The following is a 27,070-nucleotide window of genomic DNA, read 5'->3' as shown; positions in this document are numbered from 1 at the left end:
TCAACGGGGAACAGCTTTTCGGCGCTCCAGTTGCTGAAGAAATCTCAATCAGCTCAAGAAGGAAAATGAGACCGCTAGGACTGAGAAGAGGAACACCTTCAAGAAGACCAGTAGGTAGGGGGAGCCACCAACCTGTGGTACCACACCAAACCTTCCAGCAAGGTTATCAAGGAGGTAACCAGGGCCAACAGCAGGGACAGCAGCAGCAAAAGTGCCAGTACCAGCCCCGAGGGCAATCCTTTTGAGGGCGCACACGAGGACATGCACAGAGAGGGGGTCAACAACCCACATCCAAGTGACTTCGCAGTAAGACCAACGCACACCCAGTCAACATCTCTAGGGGGTGCAGCAGAGAATAAGACCAGAACAAAAACTAATTTCAATAGAAGAACAGTTCCTCCAGCATATAACGCCGATAGGAAGCAGAATAAAACTTCTTCCAGGACTGGAGGAAGATCACATCAGACAAATGGATACTAAACCTCATACAATACGGTTACAGTATAGAGCTAGAAAAAGGAACTGAACAAGGGTGTCTACTCCACCTATTTCCTCATACCAGAGGTGGACGAAACCTTACGACCAATTCTGGATCTAAGGTTCTTAAACAAGTTCATATAAACTCAGATTCAAAATGACATCTCTTCAAGAAGTAATACCCCAGACACAGGAAGGGGATTGCATGGCAACTATCGACTTAAAAGACGCTTACTTACACATCCCCATCAACAACAAACACAAACATCTACTAAGATTTGTGATCAACAAGACTCACTAGCGGTTCACAGTGCTAGCATTCGGACTCAACTCCCCACCAAGGGTTTTCACAAAATGCCTTGCAGCAGTAGAAGCAATCTTAAGGAGGCAAGGAATACATGTATACCCATACCTCGACAACTGGCTAGTAAAAGCAAGCTCATACAACCTATGCAAGCGGCACATGCAAGAGGTCATACAGACACTAGTCCAACTAGGGTTTTCAATCCATTGGGGAAAATCATCAATAGAAGCAGAACAGGTGGCGATATTCTTAGGGGCGGAGATCAACACCATACAGGGCAAGGTGTTTCCGAGCACGAAAAGAACATTGGCAATATTGAAGGAGACGTGTCTTTACCACAAGGGGCAAGCTCTGACAGTGAGGACAGGGGCAAACTGATGGGAATGATGGTGTCATGCATACATTTGGTCCCAAATATTCGCCTCCACATAAGACCATTCCAAGAATGGAACCAACAACAATGGTCACAGGCAACAGGGAATTGGGAAGATCTGGTTGTTGTCAAGCAAGCAGTACCCTAAGAAATAGCGTGGTGGAACAAGAACATAACACAAGGGAAACCATTCACACAAACAACTCCTATGGTGACCATCACAACAGATGCCTACCAGCTGGGGTGGGGAGCACTCACAAACACCCTCAAGGTAAGGGGATTGTGGTCATAACAGGATGTGATCAAACACATCAACTACCTAGAACAAAGGACCATGTTCCTAGCCTTAAAAGCCTTTCAGAAACAACTGTACGGAAACAGGGTACTAATCCAAACAGACAATGCAACCACCATGTTCTACATCAACAAACAAGGAGGAACACAATCGGTGACACTATCCGTGCTAGTACAGGAAATATGGAGATGGGCAATTCCAAGGCAAATAGACTTGCTAGCAATACATCTACCAGGAAAGGACGACGTGGAAGCTGACGGCCTCAGCAGACAGGCGTCAGCATCCCACAAATGGGAGATCAGTCAACAAGAAATCCAGAAGATATTCGACAAATGGGTAACTCCGCAAATAGACCTGTTTGCAACACAGCAAAATGCCAAAACTTTGCATCCAGACAACCGTGCTATAGATAAGCTGGTCAGGCATATTTGCCTATGCTTTTCCACTGATACCACTGCTACACAGGGTACTAAACAAATGCAGAATCAGCAACATGACGCTAATACTGATAGCTCCTCAGTAGGCCAGACAAACCTGGTTCTCACAGATAATGGAGAAGGCACAAGCACCTGCACACAGGTTCACCAAAAGAAAGGACCTTTTAACGATGCAAAATGGAAGGGTGCTACAACCAGAGCCTCAGCTTAGCAGCATGGCTCCTGAACACTTAAGAGTTTGCACACCTCAAACTACCAGCAGGCACAAAGGCAGTGCTAAGAGAGGCAAGGAGGCCTACCACAGAGAAGTGTTAGATAGCAAAGTGGATTTTTATTCTCCGAATGGTGCATTAAGGAGAAACTACAGAGAAGGATTACCAAGGAATCAGCTGTACTGAATTACAGGACACATCTATTTAGAAACACACTAAGCTACACATCACTAAGAGTGCACTTAGTGGCAATAGTGGCTTACACAAGAGGAGAAACAGGGAAAAGTTTCTTTACTTCCCTGGTAGTAAAGCGGTTTCTAGAAGGGGCAAAAAGGATCGCACCTCCAAACAGAATGCCACCTCCAGCATCGAACCTCATTGTAGTGCTGACTCAATTGATAAAGACACCATTTGAGCCTATTCATAAATCAACTCTGCATATGCTCACGCTAAAGACAGTCTTCCTAGTGGCTATCACATCACTACAAAGAGTAAGCGAATTACATGCGCTAACACTGCAAGAGCCCTACCTACAAATACACAATGACAGGATCGTAATGAGGACTGACCCACATTTCATGCCAAAGATGGTGTCAAGTTCATAAACCAGACAAAACAAACACCAAGTTTTTTCCAAAAACCAACCGCAAGCACAGAAAGGGCGTTACACACACTGGACGCCAGTAGGGCAGTAATGCACTATATCGAAAGAACAAAAGAATGAAGGAAAACAAAGCAATTCTTTGTCTTTGCCAACAGCTTTCTGGGATGACCAGTTACCAAAAATACCATTGCATGATTGTTGGACTTGGGCCTTTTTTTCAGGTTCACCCCTGAACTTTTTGCCTTTTTAATATGATCTGATGGTAGTGATTTTAGGCTTCTGCGCACTTTAGCACTGTGTCCCAGTGTAAAGTGTGCGCGCTCTGAGTGTGTGTGGTGAGATTGGCCTGCCCTCTCAGGAATGCATGGGGGATATGAGTGTCCATTCCTGATGTGAGAGGAGGGCCAGGGCGAGTTTGGTATGTGCGAACTCGTGAGATTAAATGCTGCGCTATGGTGTGCGCAGATATATTGTGACTAGTGGACACTTTTAGAAGTTGGCATTTCTGTGTGCCGTGTCTGCCTGCTTGATGTGAATTGTATGTCTGGCGTGTGATTGACAGGGGCTGGCTGGTGTGCTTGGCTCCAGGAGCCAGGATGGGTCTACCCGGTGGTGAATAGGGAGATCTGCGTGTAGATGGGAGGGAGGAGTTGCACCTGGGACCTGAATAGGACTGGGCCTCCCCTCCACAATGCTGGCTCCACCCCTTGTGGTGCGTCTGACATCCCTCGCCTGTCCTGTGAATATAGGAGAGGAGCTGAACAAACAAAGTGCTTAAGTGCCCCTGAACCAGTTGTATCTGGTTCTCTCCTAGCCCTGTGCTGTGTCACAAAGGGGAAATGGTGTATAAAAGGAGGGGCTGTGACCCCATGTAAATGTCTTGCCTTTGGATCTTGATTACTGCAGGGTGTGCTGCTGCTGGGGGCCAGGAGGACTTGCCAGGCGGTCTGCCTCCCTGGGCCCAGCTATGCCCTGGAACCTTTTACTTTACTCTCTTTGCCCCTGGGCTTTTGCAGCCTATTTGCGCTCTGGGAGCGCTTTATTCTTAGCTCTCCCCCAGGAGGAAGGAGCGTTTCTGCTTGCCATGGCAGCGCTGGGCTGCAGCTTGTGTGAGGGAATCCTGACGTGGGGATTCCCCACCCCTACCGCTATTGATAGCAGGTGCCCACCCTGCATTATGGCTTTTTGTTTTTTACTGAACGCGGGTGCCCACCCCGTTTATTGGAGCCTTTGTGCGGTGCCTACCCCACTGAGGTATTCTATTTTCGAGGGTGCCTACCCCTCGTTTCTGCCGAGATATCACCGCCGCAGCCTGCGGCAACACAGGAAGTCAGGCGCCATAGTGCCTGACGGCGGGCGGGACTTCCGGTTTCAAAGGGAAGTTCCGCGCCTGCCGCCGCAAGAGAAGGAGAGAAGCTGCCAGGAGTCCGGAAGCTGGTGCCTGCCTGTGCGAGGCTCCCATGGCGGAGGGAGAGCCCCGCGGGCACCAGCAAGTGCAGCTTGAAGGCGGAGGGGGCTCGAGGCACATTGCTGGGACCGGCCCCCACCGTGTGGAAAGAGGAGCAACCGTCCGGAGAGAGACCCTCCCCTGCGCAGAGCCGGTAAGTGAAGCCGGATGGTGGAAGGGTAGAATCGAGGCACCACGCTGGTGCCTCTCTTCAGGGCAGCCCGGTTGACAGAGGGCTGCCCCAACGATTCGCCCCTCATTTGCGGAGCCCCGGTGAGTGGGGGCTCCATGTTGCCTGGTGCCATTCGAGACACCGTACCATTGCCCAATGTGGAGCGGCCCTATCTCTCAGCGGGTCGCTACCCTGATCTGGGGGGCATATTTTGTTTAGAGCCCATGCGCTCCCACCTGGCCCACAGTATTGTTGAAAGGCCCCTGAGGGGTCTCGAGTGTTAGGACCGCCCGTACCTGCATTTTTGTGATCCTTAGCTGCGCCGCACCAGCACGGGCAGCTGCAACATTTGGCCGAATTACTTTCCTGCGCCTGTGGCTTCCCCCCATCGTTTAGGGGCTCCTGAGGGCCACAGCGCTCGGGCGCATAATTAGTTCAGGAGCCAGTGTGTTCCAAGGTCCATGCTTGTTTTTAGAGCCTAGATGGCTCCAACGTGTGGTGCAATGGTTCCCGAGGGCCATTGAGAGCCCATGCCACATTTTTAACTTTCACAGCTGCCCAGCAAGTAGTGGGCAACTGCACCGTTTAGGCGCAATTCCTGAGAGAGTCCCTGCGAGGGACAGAAGTGGCACAGAGGTGCCAGGCCTTCCACAGCTGCGCAGCACTTAGTGCCAGCTGCTACGTTTAGGCCTTCCTTTGATATTTCCAGCTGCCCAGAAAGTAGTGGGCAGCTGCAACGATTAGGTTTTGCTCAGTGGCGCACCCTTGAACTTCGCTGCCTAGGCAGCAGCCCTGACTCTGTGGGCATAGGGCATTTGAGCCCCCTATTTTGAGATGGCCAGTTGGACAGGGGGATTGTTACATTTATTGGGCGCCAGGTCCTAATGTGATTTATAATCTAATATGATTTTGGTGCTAGGAAATGTATTGTGTATAGTATGTTTTACACACCCTATTTGATACCTCTAAATATGGTTTGATTATGAGGTTGTTTTGCCTATTTTGGTTTGTGTTAGTGAGATTACACTTCACTGTGTGATTTACGCCCCTATTGTGATTTATACTTAGGTGGTTAAGGTCTAATGTATTTAGACTTTGTGACAAACTACATTATGCACAGTATCACACGACTGAGTTGAGGTACAGTGATTACCATTGGTTACTGGTTGTACGTTTTATGATCTATTTTACTTTTACTAAGTTCACTTTGTGATGGTTCTGACAGTGGTCCATATGGCCCTGTCAGGTGTACATAATCCTGTGTAAATATTGCCCAGTGCCAGTTGGCACCGTGTACATTGTGTTTACTATTCTAATGTGTTTTGAGAAAACAAAGGCTATATTTGATATAACCTTCTGTGGAGTTCCTTTTGTAGTGTGCCTGGGATGTTGTTGCTGTTGTGTGTGTGCGCAAATGCTTTACACCTTGCCTCCTGGATAAGCCAGACTGCTCGTGCCAAGCTTCCGAGGGGGTGAGCAGGGGTTATCTTTGGCATGTAACTCCCTTGCCCTGACTTGAGTGGTGGTCTCAGCCTGGCTTTGGCGCAAGCCTTAGCCAACCAGAGATCCCATTTCTAACAATGATGGATTGCACAAACCATACAAATCTGCCACAAACAGGCAGGGCAAGAATTACAAGGAGCAACACATGCTCACTCAACAAGGAAGAAAGGAGTAACAATTGCGTTACTAGCAAATATGCCTATTCAAGACATTTGCCAAGCAGCAAACTGGTCTTCAGTGCACATGTTCACTAAGCACAACTGCGCAGATATTCTGTTGAATAAGGAAGCACAAGTGGGACAGAAGGTCTTACAACGCATATTCAGTAATCAACGCTCATCTTCCACCCAACCACCACAAACCTAGCAAACAGCTACAAAGTCTATGCACAGCATAGTGTTTCAAGAAAGTTTCACACTGCAAAACGTATAGTTTCTTACCTGTCAGTGTAGTTTTGCAGCTTGAAGACTTTCTGGATTCACTAGCGATCCCACCCTCCTCCGCCAGAAAGATGACAGTAGGAAGACTATTGAAGGACAAGACCCAATAAGAAAAAGAAAAAAAGAGAGAAAAAAGAATCCGAAGATGGTGACAAAAGGTGGGAGTTTCCGCAGGAAGCGCGTCGACGTCATGATGAGGTACCAAGTGGTGGTATGTCGACTCCCACCTGGACCAAAAAAAAAACAAAAAAACCCAGAAGAAATAAGACAATTCCAGACCCAACCACTAGATGGCTGAATAATGCACAGAATAGTGAATCCACGAAAGTGTTCAAGCTGCAAAACTAAACCGACAGGTAAGAAACTATACGTTTTTAAATACAGACTTAGGGCCAGATTTATTTCCTCGCAGACGGCCCTATGTCACCCTGGTGGAGGGACTGCCCACCAGAATTATAAACCACCGCCAAGCCTGCTGTCATTTATAAAGCATTGGCAGGAACCACAATCACAGCGGTTCCTGTCAGTGCATTTCGTTGTTAGGTACAGGTGTGGTGCACCAAATAGTATTCTTTTTTTATTTTCAGAAAGAAAATCCATAAATGAGATTTTCTTTTTGAAAAGAAGCAGTGCTCCCCTCACCATGGAGATGGAGTATGCTTGCCGCCAAGATATAAATCGAGCCCTTAATCTTAACAATTCTTAGATTCCCCATATGACACACAGAGGTGATCTTTCCTCCTCAACCAACCAGGAACAACTAGTCTGTCTCTCCTCAACAGGGTTAAATCCCGTACGACAGTTTGTTTCGTACTTACCAATATGACCTCACACCACCAAACTCGTTTATGTAGCTAGCCCTTGTTCACACAGCACACTTTTTTTTGTAAAGTAGGATCTTTGTTTCATCATCCAACTATACCTTTTATCAAAAGACTTAATACCACTGCCACAAACTAGTATCACTTTTAAATCACCCTGTTAACTTTAATGGGAAATCAATGAGTGTCGGCATTCTGGGAAAAAATCTGAAACTTTACTCTTTGTCCCATGAACAATAACCTCTTTATAAATAAAATATTGCAAACTCATCGCTATGCAGGCTAACTGTGGGGAAGCATTATCCGTCCTCCCTGAAGTTAATACTTTTGTAAGAAGGCCATGATCAGGCTGTAACACTAACAGCCTCATTCGATGAATCGGTGATAACGCTGTAAATTCATCAAATGAATTGCTATGTTTTGGAGTAATTGATTCATTGTATGACTAAAGAAGAGACTCAAAGAAATAGTACAAGAATTTTTATTGTATATCTCGTGTATGCTGTGGAGAAACCCTCTCAGTAATAACTTTCTGAAATGTTGTGTATTTAAGTTTGCGACTTCGGTCATGCAGGCAATTAACTTGTTTCTTGTGTTGGGGGTCTTGTCCGAGGGGTAGAGTATGAGTTGCATGTCGTCAGCATAGGAGAGGATGTTGATGTTGTGTGCGCAGATGACATGACGTTGGCCAGAGGGATCATGCATCACATCTTATAGTTACTTCATTTCCACAGAAAGAAAAAAATAAGGAAACGCAGGCTAATGCCTCTCTAGCTTGATGACTGCATATTTTTCTTTTGGTGACTAAGACCTAGACGCATATGCTATAATTGCTTCTCTTGCATTGTCATTGCACTGTGATAGCACAACACGTAACCCTTTATTATTAGCGTCTGTGGTGATGTAACAGGTACATGGTGGTTCAAAACATTATATTTTTCTAACCACACAAATTTGGCAGTTGTCGTCAACATCTTCGTTATCTGAAATATTCTCATCGAAAAACGTTCTATGAACCTGGGATCGAACTTCACGAGCCCTAAAAAGGACCCAAGATCATCATTAATTTGCAGAGATGGGCATCCCTTTTAGCACTTTACTTTTAGGTCTGACCCCATTATTACTTAAACCATATTGTCATAACTTGCTCTTGCGAGAATCTCTACTTAAAGCATTCAACTGTCAATCCATGTAATTTCAAAATACCCAGCACCTTCCCTAACATATGGCTATGATCAGCCTTGTTTCTACTCATGACTAAAATGTCTTGGAAATTTTTTTTTTTTTTATTCTACCTAATAGATTGAACTTGAGTCTTTGAAAGACTGCAGCTGCCAAAGCTATGGAAAAATGAAGGCAACCATCCTGAGTAATAAAAGCAGTATTTTTTTTTGTCTTTATAAAATTGAACCTGATGGTAAGCAGCACATACATCAATTGTGGAGAATACCGCTATGCCCTTTACTATTGCCAGCATTTCAAATAGTCCATTAAAATACTGTTATTCGAGTCGCAAACCTCTTCATAATGCCTGATTTTGCCATTGGCCTTTTGTGCCTTAGCCAAGGGAGCCAACCACTCAGGTACTTCGATTTGATTTTTATCACTCTTGCTTCTATCAGGCTTGACAAATTGTTTGATGTTTCTTTCTAAATAAAACGGGCACTTTTCTGTCTTTATGAAGTTTTCAAAATCCTAGGCAATGTTTCTTGCATTACATTGTATGATCTCACTCTCGTCGATGACTAGCACTTGCTCAAAAGAATGTGTAGGTTTCTTTGGTCTAAACGTCCTAAAACTGAAGACCCTTTCTTTGCGCTTTACAACTTTAATATTAATTTCCTACTTTTGAATGTGAAACGTAAATTTCTACACCCCAACATTTAATTAGTTTTGTCGCTATAACTGTCAGGTGAAATGTCAGATTCCTAGCGTTTCTGGCCTATTTTATTATTTTTTTCAAAGCAGTTTTTCCATAAACTCCCATCAACAATCGTTTAAAATAATAGAACATATTTGCTAGGAGTTAGCCTAATTTTATTTTAAAATTGCCTTGAGAATTCCCCATATGTTAGGAGTTACCTCTATTGTGCCAATGCCTGTATTTTGTTATTGGTGTTAGTTATACTAATATTTACATACTATATAGAGTGCCATAATTGTGTTTCCCATACACCAAGGGTGGCCCATATGTTAAAATGTACTTCTGATATTTCAAAGCCAGCATGGCTGCCCTCTCCGAGGCAGCAATTGCTTCCAGTATGGCAGCAGCAGCATTTTGCCATAGGTGTTCCCTTATGTCAAGTGTTCCTTTCATAATTTCCGGGTCTGCATTTTGCCTTGGGTGCTCTCCCTTATATACAACAAACAAAAATCCGCAGGTCTAGCGAGCTTGCGAGAGCTCAAATAGAAAAACAGCACAAATAATGACCCTTAGTTGTACAGCGGGAAGATCCTTTAAAACGGACAGAATCCCATCACCCACCGAAGTGGCATGCTTCATCATCTGGGATCTCCTCTTGGTTCCAAATCCTAGTGCCACCAAGGGCTACAACCCCCTCACTGTGAGGGAGGAGCTCACGGATGTTTTAATATGAAATGTGTTCAATTCTAGGATTCCCAAAGATCCATCAGAAGTGGAGCTAGGAAGTACAGTGATGGGCGTAGTGCAATAATGTGAGAAGTGAAAATGTGATCTAAAATTGATTACCATGATGAAAAAAAGCCTTTTATTCATTTTCTCCTGGTGTCCATATTAAAAACAGTGCAAATGCAGTTATAAAATATCAACTTCATATGGCTGAGAGACAGGTCTACATGTTTCAGCCATTGTCATCTTGGTGCGATCGTGGCCTTCCTCAGGACCTTGATGTATTTTTGCTACAACGAAAAAAGTGAGATAGAATGACACAACTAATTATGTTGGAACTGATACACCTTATATGACTAATCGTCGTTTTTTCAGGTAGTAATGGTATGCTGGTCACACCTGTAGAAAGAAAGGTTATAACATAAGGGTCAAAGAAATTGTGCTAAATAGTCTAACAAACACGTGGGTCATAGGTACCCTTTGTGATCTGTACCTAGTAAGTGTATATCACATAACTTTAAAAAGGTGTGCTTACCCGTTACGTACGAGAAAGCTGCCTCACCTCACCTAACAGCTCAGGAGGTGAGGCCCCGCTCTAAAAAGGAGTAAGGCGCAGGCAATGATCAGATATAGTGATATAACCTGTTATACCCACACTATAGTAACTAATTAAGTCAATTCAATTCAGAATCAATGATAAAATGTTCCAAGCTGTCTAGAAGAAATAAGGTGTCATGTGAAACCTAGATTCACTTCCACAGCCCTTCACAATCGCCAATCACATACTGCTAACGCATTCTCACCCCTTCACTCACTAATTCATAATACCACACTCACATTCTCACATTCAATTTCATTGGTAGTCTCAAGCACACTCGCACAACACATTCACTCAACACATTCACTCACACACTCTTTTCTTATCATGTTTCATTTGCTGTCAAACCTGTAATCTCCATGCCAACAGCAGAGCAGGAATCTTTCTCTGGACATTCGAAGCAGCAAGCTGTAATTCCCAATGAGGAGTCAAGCAGAGCAGCAAGGCCAGGTTTGAAAAGGGGAAGGAGCACTTCAGTGCCTCGCCCAGCTGATTGATAAGACTGGAAGACAACCCTATAAGAAGCTGAGACAATGCTCGGGATGCCATGCACTTCAGTTAACTGAGATAAAATAATCTGCTTGCCTCAGATGGTCCAAGCTGTCTTACTTGAATACATTTTGACATTGACAACCTAGGCTTTCACTGACGCGGTCATACAGTAGCATTTTTCATAGTGTGGGAGCGATGGCTGCGGAGTGCAGGGCGATGGCCACACTAGGTACATGCTTATTGCAGTCTTTAGAAATCATGCCAGGAGAAGTATCATTTTGTTCGTAATCCACCTCTTTGCCTTGCTTGTTATTATGAAACACCAGGGTCCTACAAACTTTTGGAGGGACACTCCAATCTCCCAGGGCACTGTCCCCAGATACAAGGGCATTGTGGTGTCACAAAGGCAGCGTGCTATTAACATTATGGGTCAAACTAAATGTATAAATTAGAAGCTCAACACATACTTTAGAATTTTTGTATTCGATTGATACAACATCGAGGCAGAGACTTTTTTTTCCTGGTGTGCATTAAAGTACTTTCCTTTACGACAAATAGACCTTTCTGCACCGCTGCTATTGCCGCAACTATTGATGCATGGATAGAGGCTGCCTTCTTCTCAGGTGTAGCGCCTGCAATAGAAATAATGTTTAGAAATCTATTTTTTATAAATAACCAAATGAATGTTGGGGCTGGCAAAAGTGATTTTATATTGCACTTTTATTTTCAGCATAGAGTGGGTTAGATGAAGGCTCACTGAAAAAGGTTTGAGTTTAAACCTCTTGCTTGGTGACCTCTCTGGATGTATTTATTGATATTTGGGGGATCTTTGATTATTTTTCGACAGGTTTATGGGATTAACATCTATGCTAGCAAACCATCTAGTCATGAGAAGTTCTGTTTCACCCAGGATGAACATTTCTTAATCCGGGCCCAGTAGTCCTCCTTGTCCCTCATCCAGAGGTTCTATCCTTATTGGTCACAGAACTAGGACATTTTTATGTGGAGTATGCCAGAGTGTATTGCACAACAATGTATCTTGCATTTGTAAAATTATAAAGCAGTGCAACATATTTCGTGCAGATCGATATATTGATTTGGAACATTCCCAAAAAAAAACCAGCATCCTGTTTCCTAATGCTGAGAATTAAAATATTCTTTTTTTTTTTTCCTTTTTTTCCTTTTCTCTGATTCTAGCACTGGTTATTACCAATATTGATTATTGTAATTCTCTGCTGGTAGGCCCTCAAGAACATCTGTTTAAAAAGCTCCAGAGGTTAGAAAACGCTGCAGCAAGGTTGCTTCTAAACCTCCCCAAATTCTGCTCAATTTCCACCTTTATGAAAAACCTTCACTGGCTTCCAATCAGATCTCGGATACAGTTTAAGGCTCTCTGTTGGGCGCATAAGTCATTATCATGAAGGTCCTAGCTTTATTCAAGAGACCTTCAAATGGTACTTCCTGCCCGTGCCTTACGTTCCAGCTCATCAAAAAAAGTATCAGTCCCCAGAATTAAAAAATAATAATAACTTGGGCGGTAGAAGCTTTCATCTTCTCGCCTCCAGGTGGTGGAATGCCTTAGTTTCATCTGAGAAATCAACCTAATCTGTTACAGTTTAGGAAGGACCTTAAAATCTGTATTTTCTCAAATTTATAGTTGGTAGCTTGGATATCTGTTGAATCCTATCCCCCAGTGATACATTTTAGTAATTGCTATGGTATGCTTTCAGAATACTAGCGCCAAGACACCTTTGGGTATAAGCACGCTCTACAAACCATATATAACATATAACCTAACTTGTCCGATAAATACTAACCACTGTCCCACAGACCATAGTGTCATGTGTTTGCTATTGAGTTGATCTTTTTCCAGGCGACGTTTTTGAGAGTTCTTACTTTCTTAACTCATTATATGTAGACCTTGTATGAAGGGTGCTCATTACCCTCCAGCCACTTCTCCGCCCCCCCTCCAGTTTCCTGGATTTGTTTGGTTTTCCTTACTTCTGTTATATGCAGACTTTTCGCATCTTGCTTGATATTTTTACTGAGTCTGAGAATGTAAGATAGAGGATCATTCAGTATCTAGCAGACTGCTAGCTGTGATGCAATTTTTTTCGGCTTCGCCAAAAAGGGTTTTCCGCAAAGTGCTGCAGGATCTAGAGAAATGAGTAGAACTATAGGCGATCAGTACAATAAATGCTGTGTTGGATCAGCAATCTTGCCTATTTTCAAAAGATGTTCATATCTGCTAATTTTCTTTTTATTAACTACTTACAAGTCAAATAAGAAATTGCAATAGCTGCCAGAAATGCCCTGGGGCAGTTCTAGTCTGCCCCTCACTTGTGACATAGTAATATTGACTGTTTATGTAGCTCATATCCTAAACTGAACAGTTTTGCTGCTATGGGATAGTTAGTGTTATTATCTACATTAACTGTACGTGGTATATAACACTTGATAGTTTAAAAGGCTGTGTTTACCCTTTGGGGAGCCGACTCTGTGACAAGCATGTTACACAGACAGGGGTGCCCAAGATCACTGTGCTGCTGTTTGGTCTCGCATCTGTATGAATGGTAGAAAATCCCTATCACTACTTAATACGTGTTACTCATAGCTCTGGCACGTTGTATTCCCTAAAGCTACCTTACAGTTACTCGGCATTAGGATTACTTCAAGTTTTAGCAAATCACCTGTACCTTAACTTTCGATTGCTTTTCTTTATTTAAATGTGTTGCTTTCTGTTATAACAAATACGTTTACCGTGCCAAGGGAAAGAATGCAGATTAGGCAATTTAATTAAAAACCGCCTGTTTTGTTTTTTAACTTCTCTTTAAGGCAAGGTTGGTAGACATGCTGTGAAAAGTTGGGATCCTTACCCAGACCCATATAACACTTTTTAGGACTATTCATAAGGGTAGGAAACGTTGCTCATAACCACAGGTCTGCCCTCTTCCGGACCAAGTCCTAAGTCCTTGCCACACTGCACACTCAAAATTCGGGCAGTGTACATAGATGTTGCTTTCGTTCACAGGCGAAGTGAGAATAAAGTTCCAGGTGCAGACATTTTTTTTATTGGATTTCAAAAGAAAGCATTGTAAGCCGGTACTGGTGTCTCAGTGGGCTTAAGCACCAGGAATCTTTTGACCCCATGGTCCGAGGTTCGAGTCCTGTCGGGTCCTCTCTTGCACACATCACCCAAGAACAAGGCGGGGCTCTCCAATTAGTCCCTCCCTCATCCCTGCTCTCTCTGCCCACCATGACTCCCCATCTACACTGATGTTCTCTTTGAAGAACCATGTAAAATGGAGCACAAGACTGCCCAGTACCAATCGAGTTCCTGTAGAATTAAGCTATTTCTTCCTCTCAACCAATGCCGCTCCTCTGTCCTGGCTCTTTTCTAGTCCAGCATCGACCGTTGTAGCTCTGCTCTCTCTGGTCCTTCATACAAGCCTGGCTTCAGTGACTGTCCTGTTCGCCTGATCTCTAAAGATGGAAACTTGGACGCCATACTCCGAGTCGTTGACTTGTTGTTTTGTCTTTGGGGAGGAGCTATTGCTCATATGTTAAGGGATGTGACGAGGAAGTTTGATGTATACTATGCAAACATCCCCAATTAATAAAATGACTACACTTGTATTTACTTGCTGAGTTGTTACTTCCTGCTTCTACCTGTTTTGTATGCCCCCTGTGTAATTTATATATTTATTGCTGGCCTTTTTCTGTCCGTTCATTCTTTCTCGACTAGGAAAAGGGTGTTACTGCAATTGCTGTTCGTGTGTAGTTCTCTTTAATAATCTCACTGTTTATTTACAGAGTCATATGTTGATTTCTCTGATTAAATGTGTAGTGAGTAAATTCCTAGTCCTGTCCACTGTTATATTTGCAGAAAACGCAATGGTGTCTCCAACGGCTGTTACTAACATGCCTTTTAGGTTGGATCTTCATGTCTGCTGTGTATAATATATTGCTCGGGAGTGTGTCAGCCTGAAGTATGTTTGTTGGGACTTAGCTGGTAAATATAGATTGCTATCTTATCTATGACATTCAAAAAAAGTACTTTTACATAGAAACAACTACAAAAGAAAAGTAATTTCAGAGAAATTGCGTTTCAGCACAACCGCCGTTGAAAAACCTCAACTGGGTTTTTTAACTACCTTTTTCTGGGCTATTTGCTTTATTTGAAAGTGTATTTTCAACTACATACCTTAAACCTACCCCAACTACAACCCTCAATCTAATCTTAACTCAAAACGGTGCCCTCGACCTTGCCCCTAGCAGTGACCTTTAACTTGACATTGATCCTACCCATTAAGCCCAACCCAATAATTCATTTGAACGATTTGTGGCTTCTTATACTTTCTTTTTAAATACTAGTTATTAATCATCCTTGAAATAAAGCGGCTTTAGTAGGCTGTATTTGTTGTCGCGCCTGAAATTATAATTTGTGTAATTTTTGCTCTAACCTCGATTTCTAATGCATTTTGCCTCACTTTGACCTGGATAAGTAAATGCCTCCACGTTTTCTGGTTTAAATGGGTAGTTTGCCCGCAGTGTTTCCTTAAACCAAACCTTTTCTAACCTATTAAGGGCTATGTAGTAACTCCGACACAGGTAGAGTTGAATTAATGGTTTATTGAAGAATTAGTGAAGCAGTATGTATTAAAGGTGCTGCCAGCTTGAAGAAGAATTCAGGACTGGCAAACACTCTGAGCATCATACAACGTGACATGCAAACATTCTAATATCACATTCTACAGCTCATGCCTACAACTCTACAGAGAATAAGCATCACTACACATCCCCCCTCCTTAAATATATAAAAATAAATAAAAGATACAAGAATAAAAAGAAACGCAAATCAGACAGAGAATTAATTATTTACAAACATAATCATTTAAGAATTTAGGAGCCACAATTTTCCTTCCACTTCTGGTGGAAATTTGGAATTGCAACTCCTTATCAACAGAAGAATCAGCATTACTGGAAACCTGTGCATGGTCAGCACAAGAATTTGAAAGAGTGTGTGGGAAAGAAGATTGAGGAGATGTAAGTAATGACTCAGATGAATCTGTAAGGACCTCAGAGCCAACCTGTGGAACTATTGGTTGAAGAACCATACTGTTATGGGAAACATCCTTGTTGGAAGAAGTAGAACTAGTGTCTGAGAGCACAACTGGAGACAACCACCAAAATTCACCAATATCACTCACATCCTCCTTTTTTATTTTAAGAGGGTCAGACACCCTGGCCAAAGCAATCTTACTCATGTGATGAATGGATCCATCATCCAACATAACAGTGTTACGCATAACTTTAGTTATGGTTCTAGGATCCGAAAAACGAGGCTGCAGTTTACCAACCTTCCTAGTTAACTTGACTCTAACTAATTGACCAACGCCAACGTGAGTTTCCTTAGTCCCATGTTTTTTATCATAGTACGATTTACTCTTGTTCTGAGATTTGCAAATGTTATCAATAATCTTCTCAGCATTCCAAATATATTCCCTACTTCTACCCATCCACACAGGATTCAACTTGGAATAAGGAAATCTGCCTCTCATCAAACCAAAAGGACTTTCACCACAAGTCTCATGAACCGTAATTCTATACGACCACAACATTTTATCTAATTCATTGTACCAGTTTTTTTTATTCTTATTGGCAAGTTGCAAAGTCCCCTTAATAACTCTGTTAACTCTCTCGACCACAGAATTACCTTGAGGATGGTACACAGCTGAAAATCTTTGTTAAATCCTGTAGATTCCATAAAAACTTTCATAGCATCGGACTTGAACTGAACACCGTTGTCAGTTAATATAGAAGCAGGTAAACCTTCCCTGATAAAACATTCATCTAAAAATGTTATAACGTTGTCAGTGTTTACTCTATCAACAACCTTCAATTCAATCCACCTCGAGAATAAATCAACTAAAACCAGAATATACTTGAACGACTCATTTTGCCACATGATTGGCCCCATAATGTCTAAAGCTAATTCCTCCCAGGGTAATTTGGGGCAATTAAGAGATGACATTGGGGGATTGAGTGTCTTTTGACTTTTGTCAGAACACTCACATTGAACACAATCACGAACTGACCTCTCAATCTCCATATCAATCCCAGGCCACCAATACAAAGCTTTTACATTCTTTTTAGTTCTTGATATACCAGGGTGTCCCTCATGCCCTAGAAATATAATCTTCTGACGCACTCCTAAAGGGGGCACAAGTTTATCACCACGGCACAAGAAATCACCATCAACACTGAGTTCATCTTTGACTTCCCAGAATGGCCTATATTGGACATCGGCTTTAGACTGGACAAACCAACCTTGGTTAATTTTGGTCTTAATTGCTTCAAGTGTTATGTCTTTAATAGATTCAGATTCCCACTCTTCTTTTGATAGACCTTGAGAACTAGAAAAAACTCCTGCAACACAACAATCATTCCACGAATTTAGATCAATTGCTTTCATGGGTAATGGCAGCCTACTTAAGAAATCAGCTACCACATTCTTTGCTCCAGGTACATATTGTATGGTATACATATAATCTTGAAGCCTCATTGACAGCCTTGCAATCCTGGCTGACGCCCTGTTCAAACCTTCCGTGGTAAGAAGCTTAGTCAAGGGTTTGTGATCAGAGCGTAAAATGAATTGTTTACCCCAAATAAATTTGCGAAAATGTTCCATTGACCATACAACAGCCAAGGTTTCACGCTCAATCACAGAGTATTTTTCTTCACAAGGCGATAAAGAACGAGAAGCAAATGCTATGACAACTTCATTGCCTTGCTCAGAAACTTGTGATAGAACACTACCCAAACCAATCCCGCTAGCATCAGTGTTAAGGTAAGTCTTTGCAAAGGGATCAAATCCTTGTAACATAGGTGCATTGATTATTGAAGACTTAATTTCTTTAAATGCATTCTTACACTTTTCATCCCACAAAAAAGGTGATTTGTTCTTCATTAACACACGCATATTAAAGGTTTTCTGTGAAAACTGGTTAATAAATTTTGAGTAAAACTCCGCTAATCCTAAAAATTATCTGAGCTCATCCTTGGACTTAGGCTCTGGAGAGTTAACAATGGCTTCCACTAATTTTGCTTTGGGTTTAATACCACCATCACAGATTTCGTGTCCGAGGTACGTAACAGACTTTTCAGAGAATTTACATTTGCTAAGTTCCCCGACTAATCCATTATCTGCTAGAATTTTTAAAACTTTCCTCAGGAGACTGTCATGGTGAGCCTTATCCTTCCCCATGATCAAAATATCGTCCTGGAAGAAAATCACCTCTTTGATGTGTCCAAAAAGATTAGCCATTAACCTTTGAAATACTGCCGCGGCAGATGCTAAGCCGAAAGGCATTCTTTTAAACCTAAAGCAACCAAACGGAGTGGCAAACGAAGTTAAATGTCTACTCTCAGGATCAAGGACTACCTGATAATAGGCTGCAGATAGGTCTAAGGTGGAAAATACCCTGGCATCTTTGGTGAGTGACAACATTTCGTCTATACGTGAAAGTGGATATTGATCAGCCAAGATCTGGCTGTTCAAATATCTCAAATCCACACACAAACGGGCCTTTCCGCTGGCCTTGCGTGCGACGACCAACGGAGAAACCCATTCAGCAGCTTCTACTGTTTCAATAATATTGGAATTTAGCAATTTATCCAATTCAGATTTGACTTCATCTTTAATGATGATAGGAATATTCCTAGCTTTATGGATTTTAGGAACTGCATTATCCTTTAACCTGATTTGGTGTGTAAAACCTTTCAGTTTACCAATGGTTCCTGTAAACACAGACGGAAATTCATCCATTACCCATTTCTTAGTGTCTTCACTAGTACAAGAGACCAAAACCTGTTCTTTACTGTTTGGATCCAGAATTATATGTAGACTTCTCTGATCCCTCCAACCAAGAACAGATGGTCCATCCTTAGAGACATATAGTTTACAAGTAGCATGTCTCCCTTTGAATCTAAAAATTAAAACCCTGAAACCTAAAATATCAATTGTGTCGTCAGTGTAACTCACAGGTGAAATATTAGAGGGTTCTAACCAATTTCCAATTTGGTTAATAAATTTCTCCTCCCATACATGCTTATTAACAATAGTATAGGGTGATCCTGAATCTGCAGCAAGTTGTGTAAGAATTCCCCCTAAAGAGACTTGACAGAAAGGTTTGCTTGAATCAACATCAGAAATATTCAAAACAACCTTCTTTTTAACTATGTTCTGTACTTGTAACACTTCATCATCAGATGATGAACTAACATCATGTTCAGTTTCTTGAATACATGCAATTTTGCTTTTGAAATTCTTATACATTTTCTTTTTACAAACCTTCGCAAAATGCCCCATAACACCACAAACTAAGCATTTAGTATTTTTAGCTGGACATTTAGGATAATGAGCAAGATGAGAGTGACTCCCGTATCTGTAACACACAGGATCAGAACTTTTTCTTGAATCAAAAGTTTCCTTTTTCATACTTCCCGACCTGAAATCTTTGTTATTTTTAACAAAAGTTTTACTCTCAGAAATTTTGTTGACAATTTCTGTTTCTTTTTTGTCATTAGAAAGAGAGGCTTTAGCACAGCGTTCAGAAAGTTCTGCCTTTTTAACCATGGCAATGATCTCTTTCAAGGTTCCATCACCTTCAACCCACAACTTGTTTTGTATGGTTTTGGTTTTAGTGTACATCACAATTTGGTCACGAATAAAATCATAATGAAGTTGGGCGAATTTGCATTTGACAGCTAATTTCCTTAATGCGGAGACGTAATCCTCAACTGATTCACTTTTCTCTTGCTTGCGCTGGAAGAAGGAATGTCTGGTGACAGCAATGCAGACATAAGGAGAAAAATAATCATCCATATCCAATAGTGCTGCATTGAAAACATCAACATCTCCAGCAGATCTATCTGTTTTATCCAGTTGATTATAGATTCTTAATCCTTCAGGGCCAAGACCTAATAATAAAATTCTTTTCTTCCTTTCTGGTGTAAAAGAACCACTAACATCCTCAAGATTGGCTACGTAATTTAGGAAATATTCCTTCCAGTCTAGTCATGCAACAGGAGGATCACCAGGAATAATTAAAAATTCTCTGGGTGCATTTAAATTCAATCCATGCACAGGCCTTTCTCCACTTGCTGTGCTATCATTAGTATCAGGCATAATGAAGTACTTTAAACTATGTATTGTAAGTAGATAGTATTGAAATGTATTGAAGTTCTTGAAGAAAAATAAAATGCAGGCAGCACCTTTACTTCATATAAAATGAACAGTAATTGAATAAGTAAATACCAGGAATTAATCGAAATAATCGTATAGTAAAATACCATGAAAAGCTGTTCCAATTCTCCAACTCGATTCGCGATGTAATTGCGGTGAAATTTGACTAAGAATGCAATCCAATATGGCCGCCGACGTGACCTTATGTCGGGTCGTACCCACAATGCACTTGGAAATCGCAGTGACGCGGACAACAAAGAAAGGTTCGGAACGAAGATGCTGCGTCCTTTGAAATCTGCGATGCTGAAGCGATAGCCACGGAGCAGTTGGGTAACCGGCAAGATTCAAAGAATGCGGAGGTAAAGAAAGCATAAGATACAAGCACAAACAAATGATTTGAAAATGGTTTCTCACCGCAATTGATTTAAAAGAGTTCCGATGATGGTAGAAGTTGACGGTGGATTTCTCAATTAAAATTGAATTTGTTCGGTCGAATAAAAGTCACATTAGGTCGAATCCAAATAGGTTGTAAGTGAGGATTTTCAAATGAAGTGAAGAGTTTCCCTCGTCGCCAAATCTGTAGTAACTCCGACACAGGTAGAGTTGAATTAATGGTTTATTGAAGAATTAGTGAAGCAGTATGTATTAAAGGTGCTGCCAGCTTGAAGAAGAATTCAGGACTGGCAAACACTCGGAGCATCATACAACATGACATGCAAACATTCTAATATCACATTCTACAGCTCATACCCACAACTCTACAGAGAATAAGCATCACTACAGGCTATTAATGCATTTCTGTCTGGGTTGAGCATGTCTCTGACATACTTATTAAAAGTTTTACTATAGGTTCTCGTGTACTGGGCTGAAAATTCAGGAGTTAACTTTTACCTAAACAACGCAAGTGGTGAGCCTCGTTCGTGAGGGAAGCCTGGTTTTTAGGTCTTGCGACAAGTAGCCAAAATCCTCGTCAAACTAAGGGCTTTCCGCTGGCGTTTTGTTTACGTTCTCGTGAATCACGTGATCAAACACGAGGCATCAGCCTCCCTCCCTCCTATCGGCCATACTTTCAGCTCCAGCACCTCCCCTCTCTCCTCCCCTCTCTCCCCGCACACAGCCTTCCTCGGATTTCTCCTCCCCCTCCCCAGCCAGCTTCCCCCAGGCCGTGTTCCCTCCCCTGCTACCCCATCCTCACTCATCCCTCGCACCCCCTCCTCCTTCAGGCCCCCACCATTTGCTTTTGCTTGTGTTATCAGACTCACGACCTCCGCGCCAGTTTGAGATCTCACGAGATACCGCCGGATGTCTCCAACTTTACGAAACTTCGAGCACTAACTCGTGCTACACAAATTAAACATCGGCACATATTTTCCTCACTTTGTTACTTTAATTCTGTGATCGAAATCTTCACAGTTTAAGTTAAAATGACAAGATTGTCAACACGCTGTCGTGAAAGCCTAGAAATGTTTACGTTACTCAACTCAGCGCGAGCTTTTCTCTAATTGACGAGTCTCGGTGAGCCCGCCCAGCAGAGCCCCAGACAGACAGCGCCTGGTGCGGGTGACCTCTGGCTTCAGGGCACTTTGGAGAAATGAAGTGCTCTGCAGTCTGCACAGTGCATATGAAAACAACAGTTCGAAAGAAGGCGCTGGCGAAATATGTAAAAAGGCCGACGTAATTCACTTGCTAGCTGGCGTTTTGCATTACGCTTTTTACACAGAATTCTGTAAAATTACGCGGCGTGGTATCACTGGGGTTGATTCAATTACACCTCAGACAGCGGGAACGCCAAACAAGCATTGGCATTGCCAATAGGTCTTGCTTGTGGGACCTTATAAGTATTTAGTTTTGCAGCACAATATCCTTGGTGCAACAAGGATATTGTGCTGCAAAACTAAATACTTATAAGGTCCCACAAGCGAGACCTATTGGCAATGCCAATGCTTGTTACAGCTTGCTATTTCTGCCACCCTGTGGCTGGATCTGGAACAGCTATTTATAAAAGGAGACAAACTTGGATGATATTTGGGGTGTCTGTTAGTCGTACGACCTTGATGACATTGAAACGACGTCTATAATCGTCATGGCTTTGATGCCACGAACTGTTTTGTCTGCTGCTGATTACTGAGATAATCGGCTTTGTATTGTCTCGGTGTTCGTTAGAGAAATACATTTCCGTTACATGATTTGTTTTTCTGGCTCCTTCATGAACTTTGTAGAAAGGTTTTATTTGATTTCAATTTACTAATTTGGTCAACATCTTAACATTTTATTTTACCCTTTTATTTCTGTACATGGACGAAAACTCATAAATTTTAGGGTAGTTTTATTCACTATGAATATTTTATTATTATAAAATATTCCTTGTAGGTGCACACTATCTTGATGTGTTTCATGATAATACGTATTCATCTATTTACTACAAGAAAAACATTTTAAATGTAAAGAGATTGAGGTAATGTCACCAGTCTTTATGCAAACATGTTTCGCGGAGGGTTCACAAGCAGTGGGGACTTTCATGGCAGAGGAGGATTTTCAAGGGATTGATCATAAATTATTCCTGAGAATGTTGATTCTTATGGTGGTTCACATTATTTTCAGAACTCTGGATTGGCAGTGGGAGCAATCAAGCCCCTCATATTCCTCAACATGCATGTACATGCAAGAGAAAACATAATGAACAATAAATAAACAATAGAAATATCACATTCTAATTTGATGGCGAGTGCACTCAGGGTCGAGCCCCACAGCGAACAAGACCAACTCTTCCTGCATCACCTTCACAAAAGAATGGAAAAAGTTATTGTTCCAGTCCTAATTTGCATTATAAAGCGATCTTTCATATGACAAGATTTGTCGAATTTGATAAAGCATTTAATCTTTTTATTATGGCTGATGAAGGTTTATGTGCTTATTTACATGCATTTTGTTTGTGTGTGGTGCTGCTGCGTCCTTCTGATTATATACTTTGCTACAATATCTGTATCATGTATCACCTTAACTTATTTAGAGAGCACCCTTATTATCTAGAATGTGTAGATTCTGGACAGCAGTCTCTAATCAGTAAACTGAGAGTCTGTGAAGCACTCTGTCACACTCCTGCTATGGTGCGATTGCTAATAAATATTGGCTTGGGGGAGTGAGAGGGAGGCATTCACATGCACCCACTGCCCCTCCCGTCACTCTTCCGATATTGTTCTGTACAGAACCTCATGTCTCAATACATCCCTGCTACAATAGAAATTGTTACTGTTAAGAGCACCATTGCTGTTGGGGATAAACAAGCAAAAATACCTAAAAAGAAAAATATTGCTTTTTTATTTTACCTAGGTCACAAACCTTCCACGCCTACTTAGATGACATCATAAACTACCGCTGGGAGTTGGAGGAAGGTAAACCTAACCCATTGAAAGAGGCTCGGTTCCAAGATCTGACACTGCGGACACGTGTTGAGATTCTTCACCGGTTGTGTGATTATCGACTGGATGCTGATGATGTCTTCGACCTCCTCAAGGTATTGTGCATGGAGAGCTATCATAGAATGTTTTGTGATACAGTTATCGTAGCCTGTTTAATCTCCATCTTCTATGTTTATTAAGCTATTTGTAAAGCGCAACGTATGCCAGAAGGTGTCTTGGCTCTGATTCAGTATGCAACGATAAGCAGAAGGGAGGACCTAATGATTGAAAAGCCAGGTTTTCAAAAGTGTCCTGTACAGGGGTAGGGATGGTGCTGACCTTAGATTGAGTGGAAAGAGATTCCAGGGTGTGGCTGCTCTAACTGCAAAGCTGCTATCACCCCATTTAGATTTTTTTAATCTGATCGAAATTATTCTGAAGGAGCCTGCTAAACTTATGTTTCTTGTTGGAATGTACCATGAAAAAGCTTCCTTCAGAAAGGAAGGTCCTGAATCGTGGAGGGCTTTGTATGTCAGACAGAGAGTCTTAAACTTAATTCTGTTTTTGACTTTAAACCTATGAAGATATTTGAGAGTAGCAGAGACAGAGTGGTGCCCAAGCAGGTCCAGTAGAAGTCTGGCTGCCGAATTCTGAAGAATTAGCAATTTGTTCAGGTATTGAGCTTGCACGCTGATGTAGAGGATATCTATATCCACGTAATGATGGTACTGGACTCGAGCCTGCCCCATGTTGGAGCATTGCCCTGGTGTCTGCAGCATTGATAAACAGGCAGGTTAAGCCTTTAGCAAACTGTGCGGTAAGCATCCTTACATTGAGAAGTGAATATATGGCATTACATTTACCAATGAGGAAACAAAAATGTGATGGGTAGAATGCTTGAATTAATCCCAGCCAGACATCCTTGTTTTGCCAACTGTGCCACCAGAGAGACGAATTAGCGTATGCAAATCAGCCTTGAGTCTACTCTAATAGGACAAGCCTGGACTGAACTGCCAGGCCAGGTTCTTTCTGAACCAGAACTCAAGCAACCTCAGACTGGTTTCAGTCTACTTTAGGCTTATTAGTAGGATGCAGCCTGATTCCAGTGACCAAAACCTGACTGGAGTTGCTTGTGTTCTCTTCTGGATGAGGTCCTCACATGGCAGTGTGGCATGGCAGTTTGGAATGGACTGCTCACATGAGGAGCAAGATCAGCTCTGGTTTCCATACATCCAGCCTCTGTTTAGCATGTCATGATGGGTGAGAAATGACTGACGGTAATGTACCCGAGCGATCGCCTATTTATTTATTTATTTTATTTTATTTTTGACACTTGTAGAGCGCGGCGAATACCCGCTGGCGTCTCGGCGCTAACAATTTATGTTTCATATTCTTATTCAAAGTCTCATTGATTAAACAGCCATGTCTTTAAAAGTTTGCGAAACTGGAAAAGTGAGGGACTCGTCCTGATGTTTTGAGGGAGAGTGTTCCATAGTTTGGGTGCTGCCACTAGAAAGCGGCGATCACCCCAGGACACTGTTTTTGATCGTGGGATCACTAGTTGGTTTAAGGTGGAAGAGCGAAGCTGTCTGCAGGGTATGTAAGGTTTCAGTTGGTCCTTGAGAGAATGAGGTCCTTGATTGTTAAGTGCCTTGTAGACTATGCATAAGGACTTAAACTTTATTCTATTTTGAATCGTCAGCCAATGATATTCCTTTATGGTTTCAGATATGGCTTCAAATTTGGACGTTCCAGAAAGCAGGCGTGCTGCCGCATTCTGTATTGACTGTAACTTCATCATGACCCTGATCTGAGCATTAAGAAATAAACCGCCTATGACTGAGATAATTCAAGCATTCCATTCCATGCCTTGTTTGTTGCATTACAATTTTTAGCAGCATTGAAATAGCCAAGGCCCAATAGACTTCTGAGTTTTTACACTCTACTCTTAACCATCAAAGTAGCCATAAAATTAGATTGGTGGATGATTGTGGCAGCTTTGGAGCTCTGTCTACAACTTGTATGTCACAAGTTCTAATCCTGATAAGAAAGCTTGGCCTTTCAATCACTGAGGTTAAAAGACTGTGTGCTCTGTTATCCTAAAAAATATTATGTGTATTTTAATAATGTAGTAGTGACTGTTTTGACTTGACCTTCTTGTACATGTTTTTTGTGCATTTTCTGTCAAGGGGCCCATCTAGAATGGTGGGACATTATAGGATCATATGACAAGAAAGACATGCTTTCTGTTGTATATATGTTACATTAGTAGCATGGTTTCCACGAGCACTCTTCTCTGTGTGATCGTGGAAAGACCACGCTCATTAGAATGTTTTTGTTCAAGGACTGGGGTTCTGGGAGGCAGTTTACGGTTGTGTTAGAAAGATTATTATGTGACCTGACTCTTGCTTGAAAAGACGGATTAAACGTCTTCGCAACTTTACTTGTCTCCTATGTCATTGTTTATCGAATGTATGCAGCTTTTCCTACACTGGCGACGAGTGGGCACGGATTCATTGCCCTTGATAACTACAAAGATTTTTAAAAAATGTTTTACATTTTGAGATTCATCTGAAAATTTATTGGAAGGTCGGAACGTGTCTTTCAAGCTAAACTCACGGAAGGTAAACATTTTTGAACCGTTTTTGGAGCAGCTCAACAGCAATCTGTTCACTGACGGACTAACGAAGGATGTAAAGAGCCTGTTTGGATTTACTCAGCTTAACAAAACATCAGTTCACTTCCGTGCTAACAAAGGAGGTAAAGAGCCTTTTGAAATTCTGAGTGTGTTCGTTTTTTTTTTGGCTGGAAAAGCAAGAACTCTGCACGCGTGTTGTCTGGGACCGTAGGAGAAGTAACCTTGCATGTTCATGCGCATCTTTAACATTTTTTTTTTTAAGTATGCGCTTACCTTCATGCAGACTTCTAACTTCATGGCAACCCGGTCCAAGGATTCTTCTCGTTCCACTCTCCATTACGTGTGACAGCACGCAGGCGCATTTGCAATTATTGACGCAACGTTCTGATACTATGTCGTTTTCTCACCTTTAACCTTGCGTGCATCCATTTTGGTTATTGCTGTATTTGCAATATCGTATTATAAGAAGGTCTTTCACACACATTTTAAATATTAGGAATTCATCAGTGACCCACACACCGTGTGTCTATAAAGTACATCAACTGTTCTCACATTACCTAAGGAAGTTTTTTAGGTTTTGCCTGCAAGTGCGCACGTAGTGCGCATGCGCTAAAAAACCTTTTGAGTTCTATGTCGGATCGATGACCCGCCTCTGTCTCTCATTGGCTAGCTCCATAAATGGAGGCTAGCCATTGGGAGACAGAGGCTGTCAATCACGCTTTCTCGGGGAAAACGCGATTCGGGGGCGTTTCTCGGGCTTTTTTAAGCCCCGCCCCTTTGTCCCGGGCCGCGCTGTGATTGGGGGACACTCCCGTGACGTCATATCCCGGGCCGCGCAAAAATACAGAGATGCCCGACCTTCCTTCCCTCTTTGCAGCTGTTACGGACATTGAGCCCCTTACTAAGTTGCTGAACATGACCTTCTGTTTCCCCTCCCACTTTCCTCACACAAGAAGCCCCCATCTGCCTGACACCGCACGTGAACGGGCACACTTCGGCTTCTGCTCGGCTTTGAACCTGTT

The 27,070-nt window shown here is 42.2% G+C and overlaps 1 protein-coding gene across 1 annotated transcript in view; it reads left to right on the top strand.

Moving 5' to 3' along the window:
- Positions 1-27,070, top strand: part of CECR2 (CECR2 histone acetyl-lysine reader) — an 849,481-nt gene that overhangs the window by 376,412 nt on the left and 445,999 nt on the right. The window contains exon 3 of the mRNA XM_078673636.1: positions 23,343-23,526. Within this exon, the coding sequence (XP_078529762.1) occupies positions 23,343-23,526 (184 nt within the window). The remainder of the gene's footprint in view (positions 1-23,342; positions 23,527-27,070) is intronic.

Source organism: Lissotriton helveticus, chromosome 1_1 (genome assembly GCF_964261635.1).
Source record: "Lissotriton helveticus chromosome 1_1, aLisHel1.1, whole genome shotgun sequence".
Lineage (NCBI taxonomy): Eukaryota > Metazoa > Chordata > Amphibia > Caudata > Salamandridae > Lissotriton > Lissotriton helveticus.
Note: the sequence above shows the minus strand (reverse complement) of the source record. Positions and strands in the feature narration are given on the sequence as shown.